This window comes from Selaginella moellendorffii, unplaced genomic scaffold, assembly GCF_000143415.4.
Source record: "Selaginella moellendorffii unplaced genomic scaffold, v1.0 SELMOscaffold_64, whole genome shotgun sequence".
In the NCBI taxonomy this organism is placed as follows: domain Eukaryota; kingdom Viridiplantae; phylum Streptophyta; class Lycopodiopsida; order Selaginellales; family Selaginellaceae; genus Selaginella; species Selaginella moellendorffii.
In genome coordinates, this window is record NW_003314325.1 from 750,971 (window position 1) to 768,808 (window position 17,838).

Here is a 17,838-nt window from a genome sequence, read left to right on the forward strand (position 1 = left end):
GTTCTTCGATAATGGCGTCGCGCACCTGTGTGTTGGCGTGGTGCGTTTCGATCGTTTCTCTTGCCGCGCGCGGTACTGATTGATTGACGCTGGCTGTGATTTGCAGGGGAGCCGGCGAGGACGGGCAGCTCGGGCTCGGCAATCTCCAGGACAAGGATTCCGTGTGCGTTGTCGATGCGCTGCGCGATCACAATGTAGTCAGCGTCGTGGCCGGGAGCCGCAACTCCCTGGCGATCTGTGAGGACGGCCGGGTGAGCAGCGAATCGATCGGTATTTCGAAAGAGGTCGTAATATTTCTTGTCGCAGCTCTTTACTTGGGGATGGAACCAGCGCGGCACTCTGGGGCATCCTCCAGAGACCAAGACGGAGAGCACGCCAAGCCAGGTAGAGTGTGGTGTAGATTTTTGGTGCCTAATCGCTCCCTGCAAGACATTTCCAGCAGGGATCTGAGATCTCGGACTTTGCAGGTCAAGGCTTTGGCAAATGTGAAAATTGTCCAGGTAAGATCGCTCATACTTTTTCTTTTTGTAGTTAAAGACTGTCTATCACAGGCTGCGATTGGAGGCTGGCATTGCTTGGCTGTGGATGAAGAGGGAAGAACATATGCATGGGGTAAGAAAAGAATTGCTTTTGCGAGGAAATCCTTTGCATTTTCTTTCCAGGAGGTAACGAGTATGGTCAGTGCGCTGAAGAGCAGCAAACCAAAGAGCAGCAAAACAAAGGCGAGAGTAAAGTTCTCCACCGTGACATCACTATTCCTCAGAGATGTGCTCCTCGTCTATGCGTCCGGCAGTTGAGTAGGCTATTTGGAAATCTTTCTTGTCGTAGCTTGGTGGCCTTTCCTTGCTAAGATTCTCTTTTTTTCTTCTTTCAGGTAGCAGCGGGTGGCACACACTCGGTGGTCCTTACAGAGGAAGGACATGTTTGGACCTGGGGACAACCATGGCCTCCCGGCGACATGTAAGCTTTTTCTGGTGAGACTTTCTTTTTGGCTGATTGGTGGCTTTTTGCGTTCCAGCAAGCAAATATCTGTTCCAGTTCGCGTACAGGGATTGGAGAACGTAACCATGATTGCCGTCGGTGCTTTTCACAATCTTGCGCTGGTCCAACACGGAGAAGTTTGGGCGTGGGGCAACAACGAGTACGGGCAACTCGGCACTGGAGATACCCAGCCGCGTTCTTCTCCAGTTCCTGTGAAGGGTTTGACTGGACTTGTTCTGGTTTGTACATGATTCTCTTGACTCTCTCTTACGCTTCATAAGTTTTCTTTAATGTATGCTTTCTTTGTCTTGTAAGGTTGATATTGCAGCTGGTGGCTGGCATTCTATGGCATTGACACCTGATGGAGCGGTAAGTGTCTCTCTAAGATCTCAGCGAAACAAAGAGCATATGCTGAGTTTTGACAAAACGCACAGGTGTATGGATGGGGGAGAGGAGAGCATGGACGGCTGGGTTTCGGTGATGACAAGAGCAGCAAAATGCTTCCACAGAAAGTTCATCTTCTAGCTGGAGAGCCAGTTGTGCAGGTACAGAAACTCTCTTGTTTATATGTTTTCTCTTTTCCATCCTCGGAAGGATTTTGAGAATTGTACGCAAGTTTACAGGTTTCGTGTGGTGGCACGCATTCCGTGGCAGCAACAATCAGCGGTCGCATGTTCTCGGTAAGTTCGTGTAGTTTTGGATCACGTTTCAAGTCGTAGATTGATGGCTGCCTCTTACCTGGTCTAGTTTGGACGTGGTGACCACGGGCGTCTTGGCTATGGCGGAGCGGTCACGACCGGGCATCCCGTCGAAGTCCCCGTTTCTCTCCATCACTACTCGCGGCACAACATCGTCAGTGAAGACGAGGCCAATGGTAGTACCCGGTGGGTGGTAAAACTCGTTGCCTGTGGTGGCAGGCATGCTCTCGCGGTTGCTTCATGCTAGAAAACTTTTCTTCTTTCTCTTCTGCAAGCCTACGTAAGTCATTTCAGCCGGAGAAACTTCCCGAGCAGTGTTATCTTGTGAGTAAGTTTGCCAGTTTCTTACATTGTTCTGACAAATTCCTGGTGTTTTTTCCAGGGGGGATCTCTTCCAGAATGTTGTCAGCAATACGTAAATTCTTCCGTGGTTCCGGCACAAACAAACGCGAATCACATGTGGCTAGCGAGAACTCCGTATGATCTTTACTCGATTTTCTCGCTCGCTGCTACAAAAATTTCTCCAGGCATCATCGTTTTTGTTTCGATCTCCCGTGTTCCTTCCAGGAGGAACTATAGCTATTTTCGATCCTTCCAAGATCCTGCAATAGTAGCAAGAAGAACTACGTTTTACCTCCCGGATGGAACTAAATTGTTAGCCTCCAGCGTGGAACACATGGAACAAGGACAGTGGTCCCAAAGTACGCACGGACAAGTCACGCCTAGACACCACGTAAAACATCGCGAAAAGAAAATCACTCCAAGGAGATTTTACTTAGATTGTTGTGTTGGAGAATAGCATGCTACGTGGTTTGATAAGAGGCCATGTCGATTTTGTCACTTTCACCACCTTAGCATGAGAATTTTAACCATGACGAGAGTTATTTTGACATCACACAACACAAATTCAACCCACCTGTCATTACGAACAAATAACGACAATGAGCCCACGGGACTCGAACCTGGGACCTCCTAATCGCATCTCGGGAAGATTCCATTTATAGGAGCTTCCCTTGCGTGCCCTCTCACTCTCTTTCATTCTCTCCTTGGCTCTGTCGAGTACATCGTCACTGGCGGAGGCGGCGCTACAAACATTGATCGGTTCTCCAAAGTCCAGGCTCTGCCGCTAGGCGGTGGCAGAGTTCGTCACGTCTCGCTCATCGATCCTGCGCCGATTTATGCCGCGCTCGATCGATCCAGGTTACTGTAAGTGAAGTGCTGCATTTCTCAGGGATCCTCCTCGATAGCGCTCCTCCATCGTTCCTTCTCCTCGAAATATCGCTCCTCCATCGATCTCTCCTCCTCCCCCACCAATGTTTCTTCCCGAAATTCTTTTCTTTTCTCGAAATATTTTCCCTACTTGTCGATCGATTCCACTCTCCAGCGACTCTCACCATGGCGGAGCTCGAGAAATCCACGGCGGACAGGGAATACCGCACATCGGACACCCTGCTTGTGAGAATCGCCGAGCGGCCCATTGCTGTCGCCGCTATCTTCTTCCTCACTGCTATCTTCCCCTGGGTCGTCTACTTCTACGCTCCAGCGCTTGCCGAGGCATTCCAGTCGACGAGCTACACGGATCTCATCCAGTGGCTGTCCTTGCCAGTGCTCTTCCTCCTCGTCAACTGTGTGGTGTTCTTCCTGTGGATCAATCACTCCAAGAGCAGCAGTGGCAGTGGCAGTGGCATCGCTAGAGCTCCTTCCTCCATCGCGGGGGAGAGCTTGATCGGCAACAGCGAAGATTGGGGCAGTGTTTTTGATGCTCATCGCCAGGTGAAGAAGGATGAGAGTAGCACTACTGTAGCTGACAGTCCCAAGGCTCGGGAATCGGACCCTTCGTTCTCATCGTCATCGGAATCCGAGAGAGAGGAAGAAGAAGAACGACGAGAAGTTGATGAACTTCGAAGAAAGCTAGAGCTTCCAGCAAGAGAAGAACAAGAGCCCCAAGAAAAGAAGCGTCCGGCAAAGAAGATCTCCTCAAAGCTCGAGGAGGAACGCGATCATCAGCCTCCGGCAAAGAAGATCTCCTCAAAGCTCGAGGAGGAACGCGATCATCAGCCTCCGGCAAAGAAGATCTCCACAAAGCTCGAGGGGGAACGCGATCAACCGGCTCCATCTCCAACACCATCGAGGAAGAAGTCCGCCAGGAACGAGCAATTGGAGTCGATCGACGAGCAGAGAGTGTCCAGGCCGAGGCACAAGAAGACCCAATCGCTCAAGCTGGACGCCAAGATGCTGGAGGAGATCCACGCCGCGGCGGACAAGGAGCACCAGGAGCAGCAGCAGCAGAAGCAGACGCAGGCGCATCGGGTGACGAGGAGGAACTCGTCGCCCAAGTCGAGAACGCCCACGCCATCTTCCTTTGGGCTGGAGATCGATCCCAAGCACGTCACCCGGAGGAATTCGTCGCCAAAGACCATGACGCCCACGGCCTCGTCGTCGATATCAACACCCTCGCTCGCAAACACCGGCACTTACATCCCACCGTCGCGCCCGATCCCTCTCGACCGGGACGATCTCAACACCCGCATCGACAGCTTCCTCACCAAGTTTAAGATCGAGCGCCAGGAATCCAACTTGCGAGCCGCGCTCTTGAGCGACGACCAAAAGAACCGGTAACCTTCTGGAGCCCGTTCAGTTCCCGGACACCGTAAAGCTTGGCTGTTTCGTTACAAGGTGGCTAATCATGTGCTATCATGTGTGTGGTTCTTAGGTGAAAGGAGCTCTTCATCCGCCATGACCCCACGAAGGAAAAGAAAGCGGGACCTTCACTGGATCTCGAGCGCGATCGATCAATCGCTTCTTTGAAGAACAAGAATGTCCACAGCTTTTTTTCTTGAAACACTGTGTAAGAAGTAAAAAAGGGAGGGATCGACCCATCGATCACGAGCGGCAGCGTCTACAGTCGATACTAGTTTTGTCAGAGCTTTCTTGTTCTTTCTCTTGGTTTTCTCCTTTTTTATTTGTTAAAATGTGTGGAAAAGGCTTTGGCCAAGATACATAGATAGATCCATTCCGGACTTTCGTGTTGCTTTTGAAAGAGACATATGGACACCACCATTGTCGGGCCTCATAATCCACAGCACGACCCACAACCTCTAGTGGGTGCACCTGCAAATGCAAAGCATCCATCCAAGAAGAGCATTAGAGAAAAAATCGAGAAAAAGGGGAAAAGAAGCTCCAACAAAAAGGAAAGAACTTCCTTCTTCCCTCCCTTTAAAGAATGTTACGTACTGTGATCAATGCCACGGATGTTGTCTAGTCCACCGCGTCTGCCTCCGCCACCACCACCGCCACCGCCGCCACCACCCCACCCTCCTCGACTTCCTCCGCTTGATCTTCTCGTCCTGCCGTATTGATCTGATGCGTCCTTCTGCAATGCAACACGAGGACATCAGTCACGGGAAACCAGTGCGAATCTTTTCCGCTGGCGAGAAAACCCGGAGAGAACAGAGTTTTGTCACAAGGACTAACTTCTAAAGCTTCTAGCTTTGGGACCAGCGGGGCTCTCTATCAACAAGGTGAATCTTCAATCAATCGTAGCTATCCTTGTCTATCTTAAAAAAAGACCAAGCGTTTTGACTGTGCCCAATCAGGCTGGACAAGACAAACACACTTACAGAGAACAAGGTGAGCAAGAAGGTGTGAATCAAGGCCAAAATCCCCCAAAAGTAGTCCGCGAGGAGGCTGAGGCTCCATGGGCGCTTGTTCTTCAATGACCCTGTTCCAATTCCATCAGCAAGGAAGGGGAAATTGGAAACACTCGACCGATCTCACCTCCAGCAACGTACGCCATCGCGCGAGCTTGGAGCTCTTCCTTGCCCTAAGGCTTTTGTGTCCTTGACGCAACACGTGGCGATGCCTCATTGGACACATCGACGTCATTGTTTCAAAGGGCAACGGTTCGATTCCAGCTGGAACAAAAAAAAAGGACTTTTTTTGGAGCTCTCTTGTCTCAATGGCTAGTGGCCAAAGCCGTGACGAGAAGACCCAGAACAAAGAATGGTTGCGCACTAGCCTGCAAGACAAATGAGAGATAGAATTGGTCAAAAAGAAACTTTGGGGAGTGGAAATCATGTGCTTGCCTGATACTTCACGTCGTATTTAAGTGGATCCTTTAAGAAGTACTGGAACTGGATGAGATTGGAAACAGGGAAAAGAGCGTAAGCTAGAAACTACGAGACAATCGAGCTCGCAACTTGGACAAAAGAATGCTAGCTCACCTGGAAAATTATTTGCGGAGTGATGAGTCCAAGTAATGCCAGTGCGTAGTAGAGCTTCCCAGTGGCGAATAAGTAGCCTGTGATCAAACGCGGAATAAGTGGAAGAAAAAGTCGTGTTTTCTTGTTTTCTTAAACTCGGGATTTTTAGCTGCTGACCTGCAACGGATAGCTGCGTGAGGTCGATGGAGCCAATGCATATCCACTTTGCAGTGTCGATTCCAAATGCGACTGGTAGAGACTGGGTAATCAAGCGAAAGCATTTGAACGAGTTTTGGCTAGATCCAAAGGAGAAATATAAAAGAATATCACCTGTAATCCCATGGCACGGTCTCCTTCTATGCTCTTAAAGTCGTTCACGATGGCGATTCCGAGCTGTGATGACACTGATTACAAGAGAAATGGAAAGGAAAAACGCAAGGACGCTAACCCCTGCCGTGCTGTACAATAAAGTGAGGACGACAACGTCCCAGGAGAGCGTTCCAAAGAGAGCTTGCGAGGCCCACCTGTGTGGCGCAAAAGAGGAAATCAAAACGCGAGCGAGCGAAAGCAATGTCACGTACCAAGGCAAGGCAATGTAGCTTGAGCCGAGTGCGTAGTTTCCTATCCATCCGCTTTGCTTCAGCTGTAAAACGCAAGCTTAACTCGTACTCCTGGAGGAGTGGTCTGATACCTTTAAAGGAGGGGCAGAGTATATATATGAGAGCAAAGCGCCTCCAAGCGAAAGGCAGAATATTGTTGGAAATGAGTGACCAGCCTGTGTTTGCGAACATGTGTAAGCAAAGATTTAAAACCGAAGGACGAGATTGAAAAACAACATACCCACACATCGAGCGTATACGCAAGACCAATGCCACCAAGAAGCAACACCCAAATTTGCGTGATTACCTGTAAAGTCGTCAGAACTCAACCAAAAATTCATGACTTGTCGACTTACTTCGGGTTCGGATATGGCTCCTGACGGAATTGGTCTGTAAGGCTCGTTGATGGCGTCTATCTCGCGATCATACCAATCGTTGATGGTCTGAAACAGAAATATGGAAGATGAAGATAGAATCGAAAAAGGAAAATAACCTGAGTGTATCCAGTTAAGAATGGCCCGGCCATCAACATACAAGTGATGGACTTAGCAACATCCTCGATTGTCCAATGGAAATTTCCTGCAACATGCATTCTCGGTTTTTTGAGCGACCAACACGCACAAGCGTACCAGATGCCGCTGCACCACACAAGACTCCCCAGATCAATGGTGCCCATGTCACCGGTTTTGTCAACTGTAGACGGATTTTCCACTTGTCCTGCATTGAGATATCATGTGATTTAGAAATCTTCCTTTCGGTGGAAAAGTCGTTCGGCAGGCACCGTTTCTTTTCCAGCTCCTTTCATGCCAAGAAGTTGGTTCACGGCGGAAGATCTGGTATCACTGGGAGTAACTTCAGGAGCATTGGGCTTGGCTGAATCAGAGAAAAACAAATGTCAAAATTGGAAAGAAAGAAACCTTGACAAGTTCCTTACTTTTGTCTGTCTCAGTACCAGCTGCCCGAACGCTCAAACGCCCTGTTTCATGAGAATTGAGCACCTACAACAGCATGCAGCATGCCTACCTGTGTGCCGTTTCGATCGGACCCCGGCACTCCTGTGTTGAAATCTAATCCTGGCAGCCGGCATTTGAATGCAGCACCCATGAATTATTCGGCAATCAGAAACCCACAACGCTTCGGTGGTCGACGACTTTGAAAGATACAGAGATGAAAAGGCCATAGCCGCTCGCGGCACTGCTGCGGTCTGCAGAGACAAACCAAAAGATCAGAAATCCCTTGCTGTTTTGTACCTTAAGACGGACGAATATCCAATCAACATCGTGTGCGCTAGATCTAGCCACGTAAGTTTGATCTGCTCAAGTCGAGCTTACGATTAAATAGAAACTGCTCGACTTTGCATGAACGTACCTGGTCTGTTGCGGTGAGACACCGAATTCCTGGGAGGAAAAGAACACCCGCAGCTGCAAAACTATAAGGGACGGCGTGCATAGAATGAAACAAAAAACAATACCTGTCATGCCGGAACACCCGTTTTCATTTCGTGAAAAAGGATCGCTGCATTTTTATGAAGAAGGTTTGCCATGGCTCCTCCATCAACAGTCACCTGTAAGTCCCGGTGCAATGTCAGTATCACGAAGGGATCTCAACCAAATGGAAAGGAACAAGGCAACCAGGATGCAGGAAAATGTAAGCACTACTGTGGCAAAGGCACTCACGAGCTTCCTTCTTGCACAGGTCGCTCTTTCCACCCGTTGGATCCCTTGCAACCGTCGGAGATTGTAGCAGCAGCGCATGTTATCAAAACTGCACTTGCACCAACACTTGTGAGTTCTTTCTCTTTGCACGCAACCTCACGAAAATGGTTCTTACAGGCCAAAAGCGGCGTCATAAACTTCATCGAGGTGATCCTCGACGAGCCAGAGAAGACGCTGCTTGCTCTGTATCAATGTCAACTCCAAGTGAAACACAACCATCGACAGCTAGTACGTCCTCCAAGACAAGCAAGGCTGACCGTGTACAATGCACACAACAATGAAACAAGTCTCTGGGTTGTAGAATTACCAGCAGCGCCGAGAGCTCCCAAAGTCTTGTGGTGCCAGTACATTCCAGACGTCCAGCCTCCAGTGGTAAGTTTTCATAATTCCTTGCATGATAGACAAGAACGTGTAAGTGACCAGCAGGGAACAGAGGAATACGTGCTCTGTGAAGCAATCGTAAAATCGCACAAGCCACTAATAGAGGCATTGAGAAAACGAGGAATCACTAACACTGACCTGATCATGGTGGACACCTGGTAAGCCTTGCGGAATTCGCTTGTCGGAAACATGAACTTTGTGCAGGTGCACTGGTTACCACGAAGAAAAGGATGCTCCAAGTCGTAGACTGGCGAGACCGCTTATGTTTTATAGAACTGAGAGCTCCTGTCCGATGGAAAACGGCTACGCGAGACCGATAGAAGGCCTGTCGCTGCTAGTTGATCTCCAGAACATGAATGTCGTCGAACTCGAGGAGAGAGAAGCTGCTCCGCTTCCGCCACCAGATCCAATGAGGAACTACACACCAGCTTGTGTTCCAGGAGGCCTCCGAACCGACGTCAGGCCGTTGCAGATTTTACAACCTGGAGGACCAAGTTTTGAAGTTAATGGATACGAAGTAACCTGGCAAAAGGTAAAGGTTTCTCGAGTGCTCTTGAGACTAACCTGCTCGTTTTTATCTCAGTGGTCCTTTCGCCTGGGATTTACTCCACGAGAAGGTCTAGTAATCCACAGTGTAGCGTATAGCGACGGTTCTCGAGGTCCGAGGTCTGTGGCTCACAGGTTGAGCTTCGTAGAGATGATAGTCCCTTACGGAGATCCTGCAGAACCACATTACAGAAAAAATGCTTTCGATGTAGGAGAAGACGGACTTGGGAGGAATGCTCACTCGCTGAAAAAGGTAGGATGACTAGCAGACATGTAAGCTCACGACCTGTTTGCTTTGGCAGGGATGCGATTGCTTAGGATACATTCACTACTTCGATGCGTATCTCACGGACCAAAAGGGAGACGTCGAAACACTCGAAAATGCAATATGCTTACACGAAGAAGACAATGGCATACTGTGGAAGCACAAGGATTGGAGGACAGGTCTTTCTGAAGTCCGAAGATCTAGACGGCTCACCGTTTCTTTCATATGCACTGTCGCAAACTACGACTATGGCTTCTACTGGCACTTCTACCAGGTAGATCAACAAGCATCCTAACAATCCAGACTATCACTAAAGCTCCCTACTTAGGATGGGAAAATAGAGGCTGAAGTGAAACTTACCGGCATTCTGAGCCTCGGAGCGATTCAGCCCGGCGAGCAAAGGAAAAACGGAACGGTCATAAGCACTGGATTATATGCTCCGATACACCAGCACTTTTTTGTAGCACGCATGAACATGGCAGTCGACAGCAAACCTGGAGAAGCAGAAAATCAGGTACTTGAAGCTCAATATGAAACTATCACCTTTCCTTGCCTCGGCTCATTGTTTCTGAGTCCTTGTTTCTCAGGTTGTAGAGGTTAACGTTGTGCCAGAGCCACCGGGTCCAAACAATCCTCATTGCAACGCATTCTACGCCAAGGAGACGCTGCTAAAATCCGAAATGCAAGCTCAGAGAGACTGCAATCCTTTATCTGCACGACACTGGATAGTAAGTAGACTCAACAACGAAGAAAAAACTTCATGCTCGACTTCTATGACAATGCAGGTAAGAAACACCAAAGTTGTGAATCGAGCTGGCGGAAACACAGGCTACAAGCTTGTTCCCGGAGCAAACTGCCTGGGATTCATCGGCAAGGACGCGATGATCCTGCGAAGAGCCGAGTTTCTCAAGCACAACCTCTGGGTAACCAGCTATAGCAAAGACGAGCTCTACCCAGCCGGCGAGTTCCCCAAGCAAAACCCCCGCATTGGAGAAGGCCTGCCGACCTGGGTGAAAAAGGACCGCGATCTCGAGAATGCCGACATCGTCCTGTGGTAATACTCTAGGATCGATCTCTCCTTCCTCTCTTCTCGCAAAATCTCCTAGTTCTCGATCGATGCAACGCAGGTACGTATTTGGAGTGACACACATACCTAGGCTCGAGGATTGGCCCGTGATGCCAGTGGAGCGCATCGGATTCACACTCACGGTAGGAATCCTCGATCGCTTGCTATGGCGCCGCTAACGAGTGATCGATGGATTGCGCAGCCGCATGGATTCTTCGACTGCTGCCCGGCGATCGACGTTCCCCCAAATCAGAATGGCGCTTAAACCCTAAAGTTCAAAATAAATGCCCTTGCTCAAACCCTAAACTTCAAAATAAAAGCCCTTATAGAAGACCCTTAAAAAAATATTCTCACCAACATATTCCTCTTCCTCTTCCAGTGTTGTATAGATCAGATCTTCGTGGCTTCCTCCTCTTGCTTCTTCTGGGCATCGCGAGCGATCCCTCTCTTGCGAATGTTCAAGCTCGTCTTCAAGCGATTGGCATCGAGAGTGTGCTCCCGGAACAATCCCCTTATGAACCACAGCAGCGAGTGGAGGAAGTAGGGAGTGACGCGGGCCTCGTAGCCGATCCATCGCATCGCGCACTGCGCGTAAGTATCCGGCGAGGGACAGGCCAGAGAAGGCTTTCGCACTCGCGTCATTTTCGTGGCGACATATAGAGGAACCTGTGACAAAAAAGAAACAAAAAAGAACGAGCGATCACTTCCAAAGTTTGTGGAAATGGTCTACTGGTACCTGGCACTGGATGTCGATTCCTACATCCCGGTACTCCACATTCAGTGACTTCGAGAATTGGTCGACGAATCTGTGCGAAAAAAAAAAGTGTTTTGCAGCTTAGAACAGCGAAACTTGAAGAAGAAGAAAGGAAGAACAATGAGAGGAGGAAGAAACCCTTTGGTCGCCGCGTAGAGCGAGTATAATGGATCCGAGGAGAGAATGGACGCTGCCCCGGAGCCCATATTGATGATACATCCTTTCCTCCGTTTGAGCATCCCCGGGAGAACCATGTGAACCATTCTCGTCATCGCCTCCACGTTGATCCGGAGGAGATTGGTGAGGAGCTCGTCGTCCACCTCGTGAAAGAATCGCGCGTAAGGATACGACATACCCGCGTTGTTCACCAGCATTCCCACCTCGAGCCCCTCGATCGCCCGCTCGACCCTCGACACCTCGGCCCGGAGATCCGGCCCGCAGAGATCGACCACCACGGGGAGATAATCCACGCCCTTGTACAGCGCCTGGAATTCCTGGATCATGTCGCGGAGCTTGGATTCCGAGCGGCCGACGAGCACCAGATTGAGGCCGCGCTGCGCGAACTGGTGGCACAGCGCCTTGCCGATTCCATCCGTGCAGCCCGTGACCAGCGCCCAGGCGCCGTAATCCCTGACATTCTTGGCAGGCCGGAGGAATGCGGCCCAAATCCAAATGGAAAGCGCGTAGAGGAGGCGAAATCCACAGAGCATACCGAAGATCGCCAGCGCCTTGACAACGGGGATGTAGTGCTGGACGCATGCGAAGGCGAGAGCTGTGATTCCAATATTGCTCGCGTTCTCCATCAGGAACTCGGACAGGATCTGCGCAGGCCCCGGTGTCGTCATTTCGATCGGATCGATGGAGCGAGCGAGCGAGCGCCAAGCAAAGCGCGCCGAGAATAACCTAAGCTAAAGACTCCACAAGACAATCCCCGCCGTTGGCTCCCAGACCATCGGAGCCGTCCACCGCCTTGAGCGCATTCATTGAGCGCCCAGAAGTTTGGTCTGTGACCTATTTAAAAGCGTCGGATATTCCTTTCAACGGCCAGCTTTTATTCCTTGCCAGCTCGGCACCACTCTCTCGAAATTTTGTAGGGTTCTTGCGAGTCTTCTTGGCAGATTGGGGAGATATGGGCAATCCGGTGGGGCTTCCTCTACTGCTGGCGATCACTAGCGTCATCGCGACGGCATTTAAGTGGCATTCCGCGCCTCACAAGGTGCCATTCTGGTGGAATCTGCAGGGTAAAATCCATAGATTTCTATCGGCATTGTCTGATATCTAGATCTTCTAGGGCATCCCGTGGCCTGGGTGCCGCGATGGATCGGTCTCTTCGCGCTCCCGGTGCTCCAGTTCCTGATTCCATATGTCATCTATCAATTCGCCGCGCGCGATAGGGATCTGGAGCGACAGGGGTGAGTGATTTCTCCCAATTCTTCCAGATCTAGCACGGGAAATCTGATCGTCTGGGTGGATTTCCAGCGGAGAGTCAAAGCACGCGGCAGCACACGTGATATCCGTGCCGGCATTGTTCCTGTTCTTCGTTCACATTTTCGTGATCTTAGATGCGGCAACGAGTCCCAGCCATGACTTTCATCCTCGTCTCTTCGTTGCGAGCATAGCCTTGTGGCTACTCTTCTGGTTTGGATATAACATCCAGGTACCATCGAATTTTCATGCCTTGATCTTTCATGGTTTCATGCGATTTCTTCTTTGATTCTTCCAGTATGTGGAGTTTAATTCCACCATTGGCATTCTAACCCCATGGACAGTATCAAATTCTACTGTCTGGAAGCAAACCCAGAATCATGCAAGTACGTGACATTCTTTTGGTTCCTTTGGTTTTTTTTTAACAAAACTTTGTGTGTAGGTGTGATTCTTATGTTGTTTGGAATCATATTACTCATTATTTCGCTGGTGTGCCCCTTGGGAACTGGATTTTTAGTGACAACTCTAGTGCTTATATTTGCTCCTTTCTTTTATTTCCTGATTTATTCTTATTGTATCTTATCAAACAGTGGCGAACGATTACTACCTTGAATAATGCAATATATAAGTAACCATATTCTATCTTAACTAAGTAGCTCTTCTTAATGAGACATGTTTAGGTTGAAAGTTTATAAATATAAACATAAATATAAATATATATATAAATATAACTATTTTCTGCTAGTAATTATGAAAATTTTAAATATAATTTGTAAAACACAAATCAACACTAAAATAGTTTATAGGTTATAAATATGTTTATAAATTTTATAATAACAACTGTTAAATGGTTGAATATTCCAGAATGTCCAAACATATATCAACTGCTAACAATGGATTTGCTTAAGCAAAATAATCATTTATAAAAATAAGAAAAAATTTATTTGGCAAAAAAAAATTTACTACCAAATAATTGTGATCTAAATCACAATAATCACTCAAAGACACACCACACATCCCCAACTCTATTGTAAGATTGGATGAGAAATGTGAATGGATTCTCTAGGTTTAATCAAGCTCACTAAAGCCTTAAATTGGCTCAAAATCTAAAAGATTTGCTATTGAAATTTGTAATTCAGCATATAATGATCACTCTTCTCATCTTCCTCCTAATCACAATTCTAGAAAACTTTGTATTTACTAGTATACATAGCTTCATATATAGATTTCATTCCTTGTTAATTTCAATAGTTTAGATTTACAATATGAGCTTGGTGGCTGATTTCCTGTATATCATAAGCCATTACTACCATTTTTGGTTTGCTTAAGCAAAACTGTAGGAAGACTGAAATGGTAGTGACTATACTTGAAATATGCTTGAATATTCTAGGATGTTTTACAATCTAATGGTTATTATTCATTTAAATTAATCTTGTATTTATAATTTATAAACATGTTTATAATTTATAAAATTTCATAAACACTTTCTAGTATATTCTATTTTATTCTACCATCTATGCAATAAGATTGATCTTATGTTTATAATTATGAATTTCCATTTGATCAAATGGATTAATAAATAAGAATAACACAACTATTAAGAAAATCAAAAATTGTTACATAGAAAATTATTAATCACGTAGGCTAACATGGGACAATATCAAACTAAAAATATGAAGTATTAAGATGGTTTAATAAAACAAAACTGAACAATTAATCTAGTAATTTTGGTGTAAAATTGGAGCTACACAATGGAATTAGGCAAAGCTCTTAATTCCTGTTTAGGAACAATCTCTTGGAAGATAACTTTGAGCAAGGAAGCTTTTTGCTTGAATCCATACCCTCATATATGTTTGAGCAGGGTTATTATAAATTCAAGAATAAATAAAGGCTATAATAAAAAGTGGAGAAAAGAAATGTAAATGCATGGAATTTAAGTGTGAGTTTGTGTTCGTGCTCCTGGATCTTTATCTATGGGAGATTTCCCCCTTTTGTTTGCTCAATCTATTCTCTTTTCTCTTGGCTCTCCAGAAATTATGGCTCCTACTCGAAAGCCTGTGCTTGCATCGCTCCTCTCATGCCTGGTCATCACTGCGGCTTTTCTCTCCAAAATATAAATGAGTTTTCTTGTACCCGTAGATGGACTTAGGACAGTCGTCCGAGATGTAGATCGTATAGTAGATGTGCATTTCACGTAGACGATGCTTCCATAAGTATGGATAGTGCTGTCCTTTTGGAAAGTGCTGGTTTGTCCGATCATCGCAACCGTGTCAACATAATCGAAAACGCACAACTGGATGTATGGCCGCTGCGGCTGCCTGGAGGAAGCGCGATCGGTCTTCGATTCTACGTCGGATCCCAATCTCTTCTCTTGGAATCTCACCCTCCAGGCCTACATTCGCAACCACGACCTGGAGCAGGCGCGATCGGTCCTGGAAAGCATACCGCGGCAGGAGATTGTGTCCAGCAACGGCACGATCTCGGCATACGCCGTGGCCGGGGACGTGCAGCGCGCCAGCTCTTCGATCGCATCCCATTCCATCACCTGGAACCCGATGATCGAGATGTACTCGCAGGGTTATTCCAGCAGAAAACAGCGCTTCTCAAAATCTAGAAATTGTATACGCTTCCACTGCCGCGAGCGCTGCCTTCAGGGTCAATGAACGTGTCCTCCGACTCGAAATTCACAACCAGCAAAGACTGTGACGAATCCAGCAGAGTAGACCCGGCGAGCAAGATCATCCATTTCTTGACCACTATATTTTCTCGAGTCAAGCTTAACTTCAAAGAGCAAAACATGGCCTAGAAACATGGCCTAGCCGTGTAAAGGAAGGCTAAGATCCACAGAAAAAACGTCATGGAAAACACACAGAGAGTTCTCCTATGGAGCACTGTAGTTTGCCGATGGATCGCCATGGTCGTCGCTGGTGTGGACACAGAAACTATCGAGATTTTGCAGCAACCAAACGAGTGAAAAATAGGTGGCCATAGAGACTGGAAACCTCCAAATACGCTGCGTTCTAGCTGATAGTCGTCAGCTGCTCTATACCGATGGCTTTCCAGTAAGAAACGTGTTTAACCGTGTTATATGTGCTTGCTTCAATGGAGCGTCCAACACCGCTCAAACAGGAGGCTTGGACATGCGAGTGATAGTAAGCAAGATAAGCAGGGTCTGACCTGAGGTTCTGCTCCGCCTCCACCACATCCAGCAGCTGATGATATCTCCAGAGGATCTCAAGGTCTGTCAATCTTTCTCCTCGAGTTTTAACAAGTTTGTCCTTTTACTGAGATCTTGATTATCTCTTAAGGTTTCTAAGCAATGCACGGCGTTATTGCTTTCTACAAAGACACAACGAGAGTCCTTGTTAACACTCTTGGATTTCAAAGTTATGGAGGCACACGCTCCATACGTCTGGGTGGGATGTTTTCTCAGAAATCCTGGAGGTCTCGAGTTTTCTTGACTTTTAGGGAAGGTCAGGTATGGACGTCCATGAGCAAGATGAGATAGCAGTTTCGCAATGGTTTCAAGAAGCATGAGCCGCAGGTCTTCGAGCTCATAACCTTTCCAAAGTTTGGCATTGGACAGCGTGCGTTTCTCATCCAGACTCAAGGTATGTATATGGCCGTTGTGCATTTTTTATGGTTTTTATGTTTTTGATAGAGGGAAACATACTGTGGGACTGCATCTCATTTCTAGACGATGCCACAGTGGCGATAATCAAGTCACTAGGTGGATTGAGAGCGATTGCCATTTCTCACCCGTATTACTACAGCACAAGGCTTCCCGGTTTATACCCGCGAATGGTATTGTCTACCTTTGTTTCTCTCTTTCATTTCGATCTCTCTGTATCCATACTTTTGCAGAATGGTTTACCAGCACGAAAAGGTGAAGTTCTACTATGGGAGGGACTCACGCTTTTAGCCTTGCACAAATCCTCCACTGGTCTCATGGAGCTCAAGGAGAGGTGTTTTATTCACTGGAGATATCTTACAGGTATAAACTTCTGTCGTTTACAAACTTTGTTTTCGTTTTGTTTTCCTCACTCCATGTTTGATTTGTAGGTGGGGATAAACAACAAAACAGTGAGCATAATGAGATCGTACCCAAAGTATATACCACTCGTCCATGTTTGATTTGTAGGTGGGGATGGACAACAAAATAGTGATGATAGTGAGATCGTATCTAAACTATGTACCACTCTTGTCAAGCCACACTAAAAGGATAGGCCAGGTGATCGAGCCATGGGATTTTGGGAGGCTCTACATTGCGTTTCAGGACAGAAAGGATGACGCTGCTTAAGCATCACAATTATTGATTGACTCTCAAGTAATGAATCAGACTGAAACTCGAGATGCTTTTCTGATTATGATTTGCCATAACATTGTTTCCAAAGTTAAATTGGACATTTGTTTTTGTGAGGGAGAAAATAACTTAGAGTGAGCAGTGTTACAGCATACACAGTGGATACATGGAGTTTCTTTTTACAAGATCTTTTGTCTAACCTCTAAGCTTCTCCAATGCTTGTCTTACATCTTCAACTCTTGCAATTTCCTTAAGCAGATTGTTTATCTTCTTCAATTCATCATATTTATGCCCTTTCCTGTTTTTGAATGCCCGGATGACAATTCCATTGCTGGGCTGCAAGCAAAAGGACTCTGGCTTGTCGTCCACGATCACCGTGTGTTTGAGGTCCCGCCCTAACCTTGAAAGATTTTTCACAACCTTTCTCCCTCCCACTTCCTTGGGCGAGCATAAATCTCTGTAGAGGCGATGGGTGAAGAGATTCCCAGCTGGGTCGAGCCTATCCAATATCCTGTCCGCATAAGGCTTCACCGCTCGAGTAAAAACCACGATCTCATATATTTGACTCATCTCATTTAGAAATGTATCCACACCTGGTCGCTTTGCGACAAGGTAGCGCTGCAATGGAAGAGTCCTCCCACTGAAGAGCTTGAGGGACGCTGTGGCCTTGTGGGCATGAATTAGTGTCTCGTCCATGTCTAACACAAGCGTGGGTTTCTCCTCCAAAGCTGGCGGTAATAGTGGAGAACTGTGTGTCACCTTTACCTTTTTGTTCTTTACTTTGGTCACCATGTCGAGCGTTGCAAAACTCCAATCGCCATATTCTCTCACCCTCTTCATCGCTCTGATAAAAAAGAAAGAAAGAACGCAAGCCCTAATTGTAAAGGATCTTTATAAATCAAA

At 47.2% G+C, this 17,838-nt stretch overlaps 7 protein-coding genes and 2 long non-coding RNA genes across 15 annotated transcripts; 6 read left to right on the plus strand and 3 right to left on the minus strand.

The window, feature by feature from the left end:
• On the plus strand, window positions 1-2,519 carry LOC9645144 (ultraviolet-B receptor UVR8). Of its 3 annotated transcripts, XM_024689906.1 has the most exons (13): window positions 1-40; window positions 107-251; window positions 307-384; window positions 468-500; window positions 552-612; window positions 663-793; window positions 875-960; window positions 1,019-1,220; window positions 1,297-1,350; window positions 1,416-1,526; window positions 1,605-1,661; window positions 1,729-2,003; window positions 2,062-2,457. In XM_024689906.1, the coding sequence occupies exons 1-12, from the start codon at window positions 12-14 to the stop codon at window positions 1,924-1,926; spliced, it is 1,185 nt and encodes a 394-aa protein (XP_024545674.1). In that variant the 5' UTR covers window positions 1-11; the 3' UTR covers window positions 1,927-2,003; window positions 2,062-2,457. The 3 variants fall into 3 exon arrangements, with proteins under 3 accessions (XP_024545674.1, XP_024545676.1, XP_024545675.1); XM_024689908.1 differs by lacking the exon at window positions 2,062-2,457 and having other exon boundaries at window positions 1,598-1,661; window positions 1,729-1,862; XM_024689907.1 differs by lacking the exon at window positions 1-40 and having other exon boundaries at window positions 137-251; window positions 430-500; window positions 2,062-2,519.
• A 501-nt stretch (window positions 2,520-3,020) lies between these two features.
• LOC9645145 (histone H3.v1) lies at window positions 3,021-4,678 on the plus strand. 2 transcript variants are annotated; one of them, XM_024689905.1, is made up of 3 exons: window positions 3,021-3,650; window positions 3,702-4,294; window positions 4,393-4,678. In XM_024689905.1, the coding sequence occupies exons 1-3, from the start codon at window positions 3,075-3,077 to the stop codon at window positions 4,394-4,396; spliced, it is 1,173 nt and encodes a 390-aa protein (XP_024545673.1). In that variant the 5' UTR covers window positions 3,021-3,074; the 3' UTR covers window positions 4,397-4,678. The 2 variants fall into 2 exon arrangements, with proteins under 2 accessions (XP_024545673.1, XP_002984810.1); XM_002984764.2 differs by having other exon boundaries at window positions 3,021-4,294.
• An 867-nt stretch (window positions 4,679-5,545) lies between these two features.
• LOC9645146 (chlorophyll synthase, chloroplastic) lies at window positions 5,546-8,829 on the minus strand. Of its 3 annotated transcripts, none has more exons than XM_024689909.1 (22): window positions 8,715-8,829; window positions 8,503-8,584; window positions 8,311-8,447; window positions 8,157-8,244; window positions 7,952-8,044; window positions 7,849-7,901; window positions 7,731-7,792; window positions 7,504-7,684; window positions 7,415-7,456; window positions 7,262-7,353; window positions 7,110-7,197; window positions 6,974-7,059; window positions 6,837-6,923; window positions 6,722-6,787; window positions 6,573-6,656; window positions 6,463-6,524; window positions 6,330-6,405; window positions 6,212-6,274; window positions 6,059-6,140; window positions 5,903-5,979; window positions 5,765-5,812; window positions 5,546-5,697 (listed from the first exon to the last, which is right to left on the minus strand). In XM_024689909.1, exons 8-22 carry the CDS (start codon window positions 7,658-7,660, stop codon window positions 5,635-5,637), a joined length of 1,173 nt encoding a protein of 390 aa, XP_024545677.1. In that variant the 5' UTR covers window positions 7,661-7,684; window positions 7,731-7,792; window positions 7,849-7,901; window positions 7,952-8,044; window positions 8,157-8,244; window positions 8,311-8,447; window positions 8,503-8,584; window positions 8,715-8,829; the 3' UTR covers window positions 5,546-5,634. The 3 variants fall into 3 exon arrangements, with proteins under 3 accessions (XP_024545677.1, XP_024545678.1, XP_024545679.1); XM_024689910.1 differs by having other exon boundaries at window positions 7,849-7,909; XM_024689911.1 differs by having other exon boundaries at window positions 7,731-7,901.
• Window positions 8,022-10,803, plus strand: LOC9645147 (copper methylamine oxidase). Its single transcript, XM_024689893.1, has 9 exons — window positions 8,022-8,734; window positions 8,781-9,108; window positions 9,160-9,375; window positions 9,425-9,661; window positions 9,716-9,901; window positions 9,975-10,115; window positions 10,173-10,441; window positions 10,515-10,596; window positions 10,656-10,803. The coding sequence occupies exons 1-9, from the start codon at window positions 8,022-8,024 to the stop codon at window positions 10,716-10,718; spliced, it is 2,235 nt and encodes a 744-aa protein (XP_024545661.1). The 3' UTR covers window positions 10,719-10,803.
• Window positions 10,756-12,190, minus strand: LOC9648727 (very-long-chain 3-oxoacyl-CoA reductase 1). Its single transcript, XM_002984862.2, has 3 exons — window positions 11,346-12,190; window positions 11,190-11,259; window positions 10,756-11,119 (listed from the first exon to the last, which is right to left on the minus strand). Exons 1-3 carry the CDS (start codon window positions 12,050-12,052, stop codon window positions 10,844-10,846), a joined length of 1,053 nt encoding a protein of 350 aa, XP_002984908.2. The 5' UTR covers window positions 12,053-12,190; the 3' UTR covers window positions 10,756-10,843.
• Window positions 12,191-12,276: 86 nt separating this feature from the next.
• LOC112351656 (immunity protein SdpI-like) lies at window positions 12,277-13,280 on the plus strand. The gene is made up of 5 exons (XM_024689912.1): window positions 12,277-12,448; window positions 12,499-12,619; window positions 12,687-12,864; window positions 12,931-13,018; window positions 13,075-13,280. The coding sequence occupies exons 1-5, from the start codon at window positions 12,337-12,339 to the stop codon at window positions 13,242-13,244; spliced, it is 669 nt and encodes a 222-aa protein (XP_024545680.1). The 5' UTR covers window positions 12,277-12,336; the 3' UTR covers window positions 13,245-13,280.
• A 2,359-nt stretch (window positions 13,281-15,639) lies between these two features.
• On the plus strand, window positions 15,640-16,402 carry LOC9645148. 2 transcript variants are annotated; one of them, XR_002994196.1, is made up of 4 exons: window positions 15,640-15,871; window positions 15,941-16,048; window positions 16,101-16,243; window positions 16,294-16,402. It is a non-coding gene; the product is annotated as an uncharacterized LOC9645148 (long non-coding RNA). The 2 variants fall into 2 exon arrangements; XR_002994195.1 differs by having other exon boundaries at window positions 15,941-16,243.
• Window positions 16,403-16,505: 103 nt separating this feature from the next.
• Window positions 16,506-16,999, plus strand: LOC112351634. Its single transcript, XR_002994197.1, has 2 exons — window positions 16,506-16,626; window positions 16,774-16,999. It is a non-coding gene; the product is annotated as an uncharacterized LOC112351634 (long non-coding RNA).
• A 131-nt stretch (window positions 17,000-17,130) lies between these two features.
• LOC9648728 (probable C-terminal domain small phosphatase) lies at window positions 17,131-17,775 on the minus strand. The gene has a single exon (XM_002984863.1). It carries the CDS (start codon window positions 17,773-17,775, stop codon window positions 17,131-17,133), a length of 645 nt encoding a protein of 214 aa, XP_002984909.1.
• Between the last annotated feature and the right edge of the window lie 63 nt (window positions 17,776-17,838).

Coding starts and splice junctions, on each gene's coding strand:
- LOC9645145 (XM_002984764.2), top strand. CDS start 3,075: ATGGCGGAGCTCGAGAAATCCACGGCGGACAGGGAATACCGCACATCG.
- LOC9648727 (XM_002984862.2), bottom strand. CDS start 12,052: ATGACGACACCGGGGCCTGCGCAGATCCTGTCCGAGTTCCTGATGGAG. Junction 11,260..11,345: donor CTCTACGCGGCGACCAAAGG/GTTTCTTCCTCC, acceptor TTTTTCGCACAG/ATTCGTCGACCAATTCTCGA. Junction 11,120..11,189: donor GAATCGACATCCAGTGCCAG/GTACCAGTAGAC, acceptor TTTTTGTCACAG/GTTCCTCTATATGTCGCCAC.
- LOC9645146 (XM_024689909.1), bottom strand. CDS start 7,660: ATGGCCTTTTCATCTCTGTATCTTTCAAAGTCGTCGACCACCGAAGCG. Junction 6,275..6,329: donor TATTGTACAGCACGGCAGGG/GTTAGCGTCCTT, acceptor GTGTCATCACAG/CTCGGAATCGCCATCGTGAA. Junction 5,698..5,764: donor AATACGACGTGAAGTATCAG/GCAAGCACATGA, acceptor TTTGTCTTGCAG/GCTAGTGCGCAACCATTCTT.
- LOC9645147 (XM_024689893.1), top strand. CDS start 8,022: ATGGCTCCTCCATCAACAGTCACCTGTAAGTCCCGGTGCAATGTCAGT. Junction 8,735..8,780: donor CTGATCATGGTGGACACCTG/GTAAGCCTTGCG, acceptor AACTTTGTGCAG/GTGCACTGGTTACCACGAAG. Junction 10,116..10,172: donor TATCTGCACGACACTGGATA/GTAAGTAGACTC, acceptor ATGACAATGCAG/GTAAGAAACACCAAAGTTGT.
- LOC112351656 (XM_024689912.1), top strand. CDS start 12,337: ATGGGCAATCCGGTGGGGCTTCCTCTACTGCTGGCGATCACTAGCGTC. Junction 12,449..12,498: donor ATTCTGGTGGAATCTGCAGG/GTAAAATCCATA, acceptor TAGATCTTCTAG/GGCATCCCGTGGCCTGGGTG. Junction 13,019..13,074: donor GCAAACCCAGAATCATGCAA/GTACGTGACATT, acceptor CTTTGTGTGTAG/GTGTGATTCTTATGTTGTTT.
- LOC9645144 (XM_024689906.1), top strand. CDS start 12: ATGGCGTCGCGCACCTGTGTGTTGGCGTG. Junction 252..306: donor CGATCTGTGAGGACGGCCGG/GTGAGCAGCGAA, acceptor TTCTTGTCGCAG/CTCTTTACTTGGGGATGGAA. Junction 1,527..1,604: donor CTGGAGAGCCAGTTGTGCAG/GTACAGAAACTC, acceptor GCAAGTTTACAG/GTTTCGTGTGGTGGCACGCA.
- LOC9648728 (XM_002984863.1), bottom strand. CDS start 17,775: ATGAAGAGGGTGAGAGAATATGGCGATTGGAGTTTTGCAACGCTCGAC.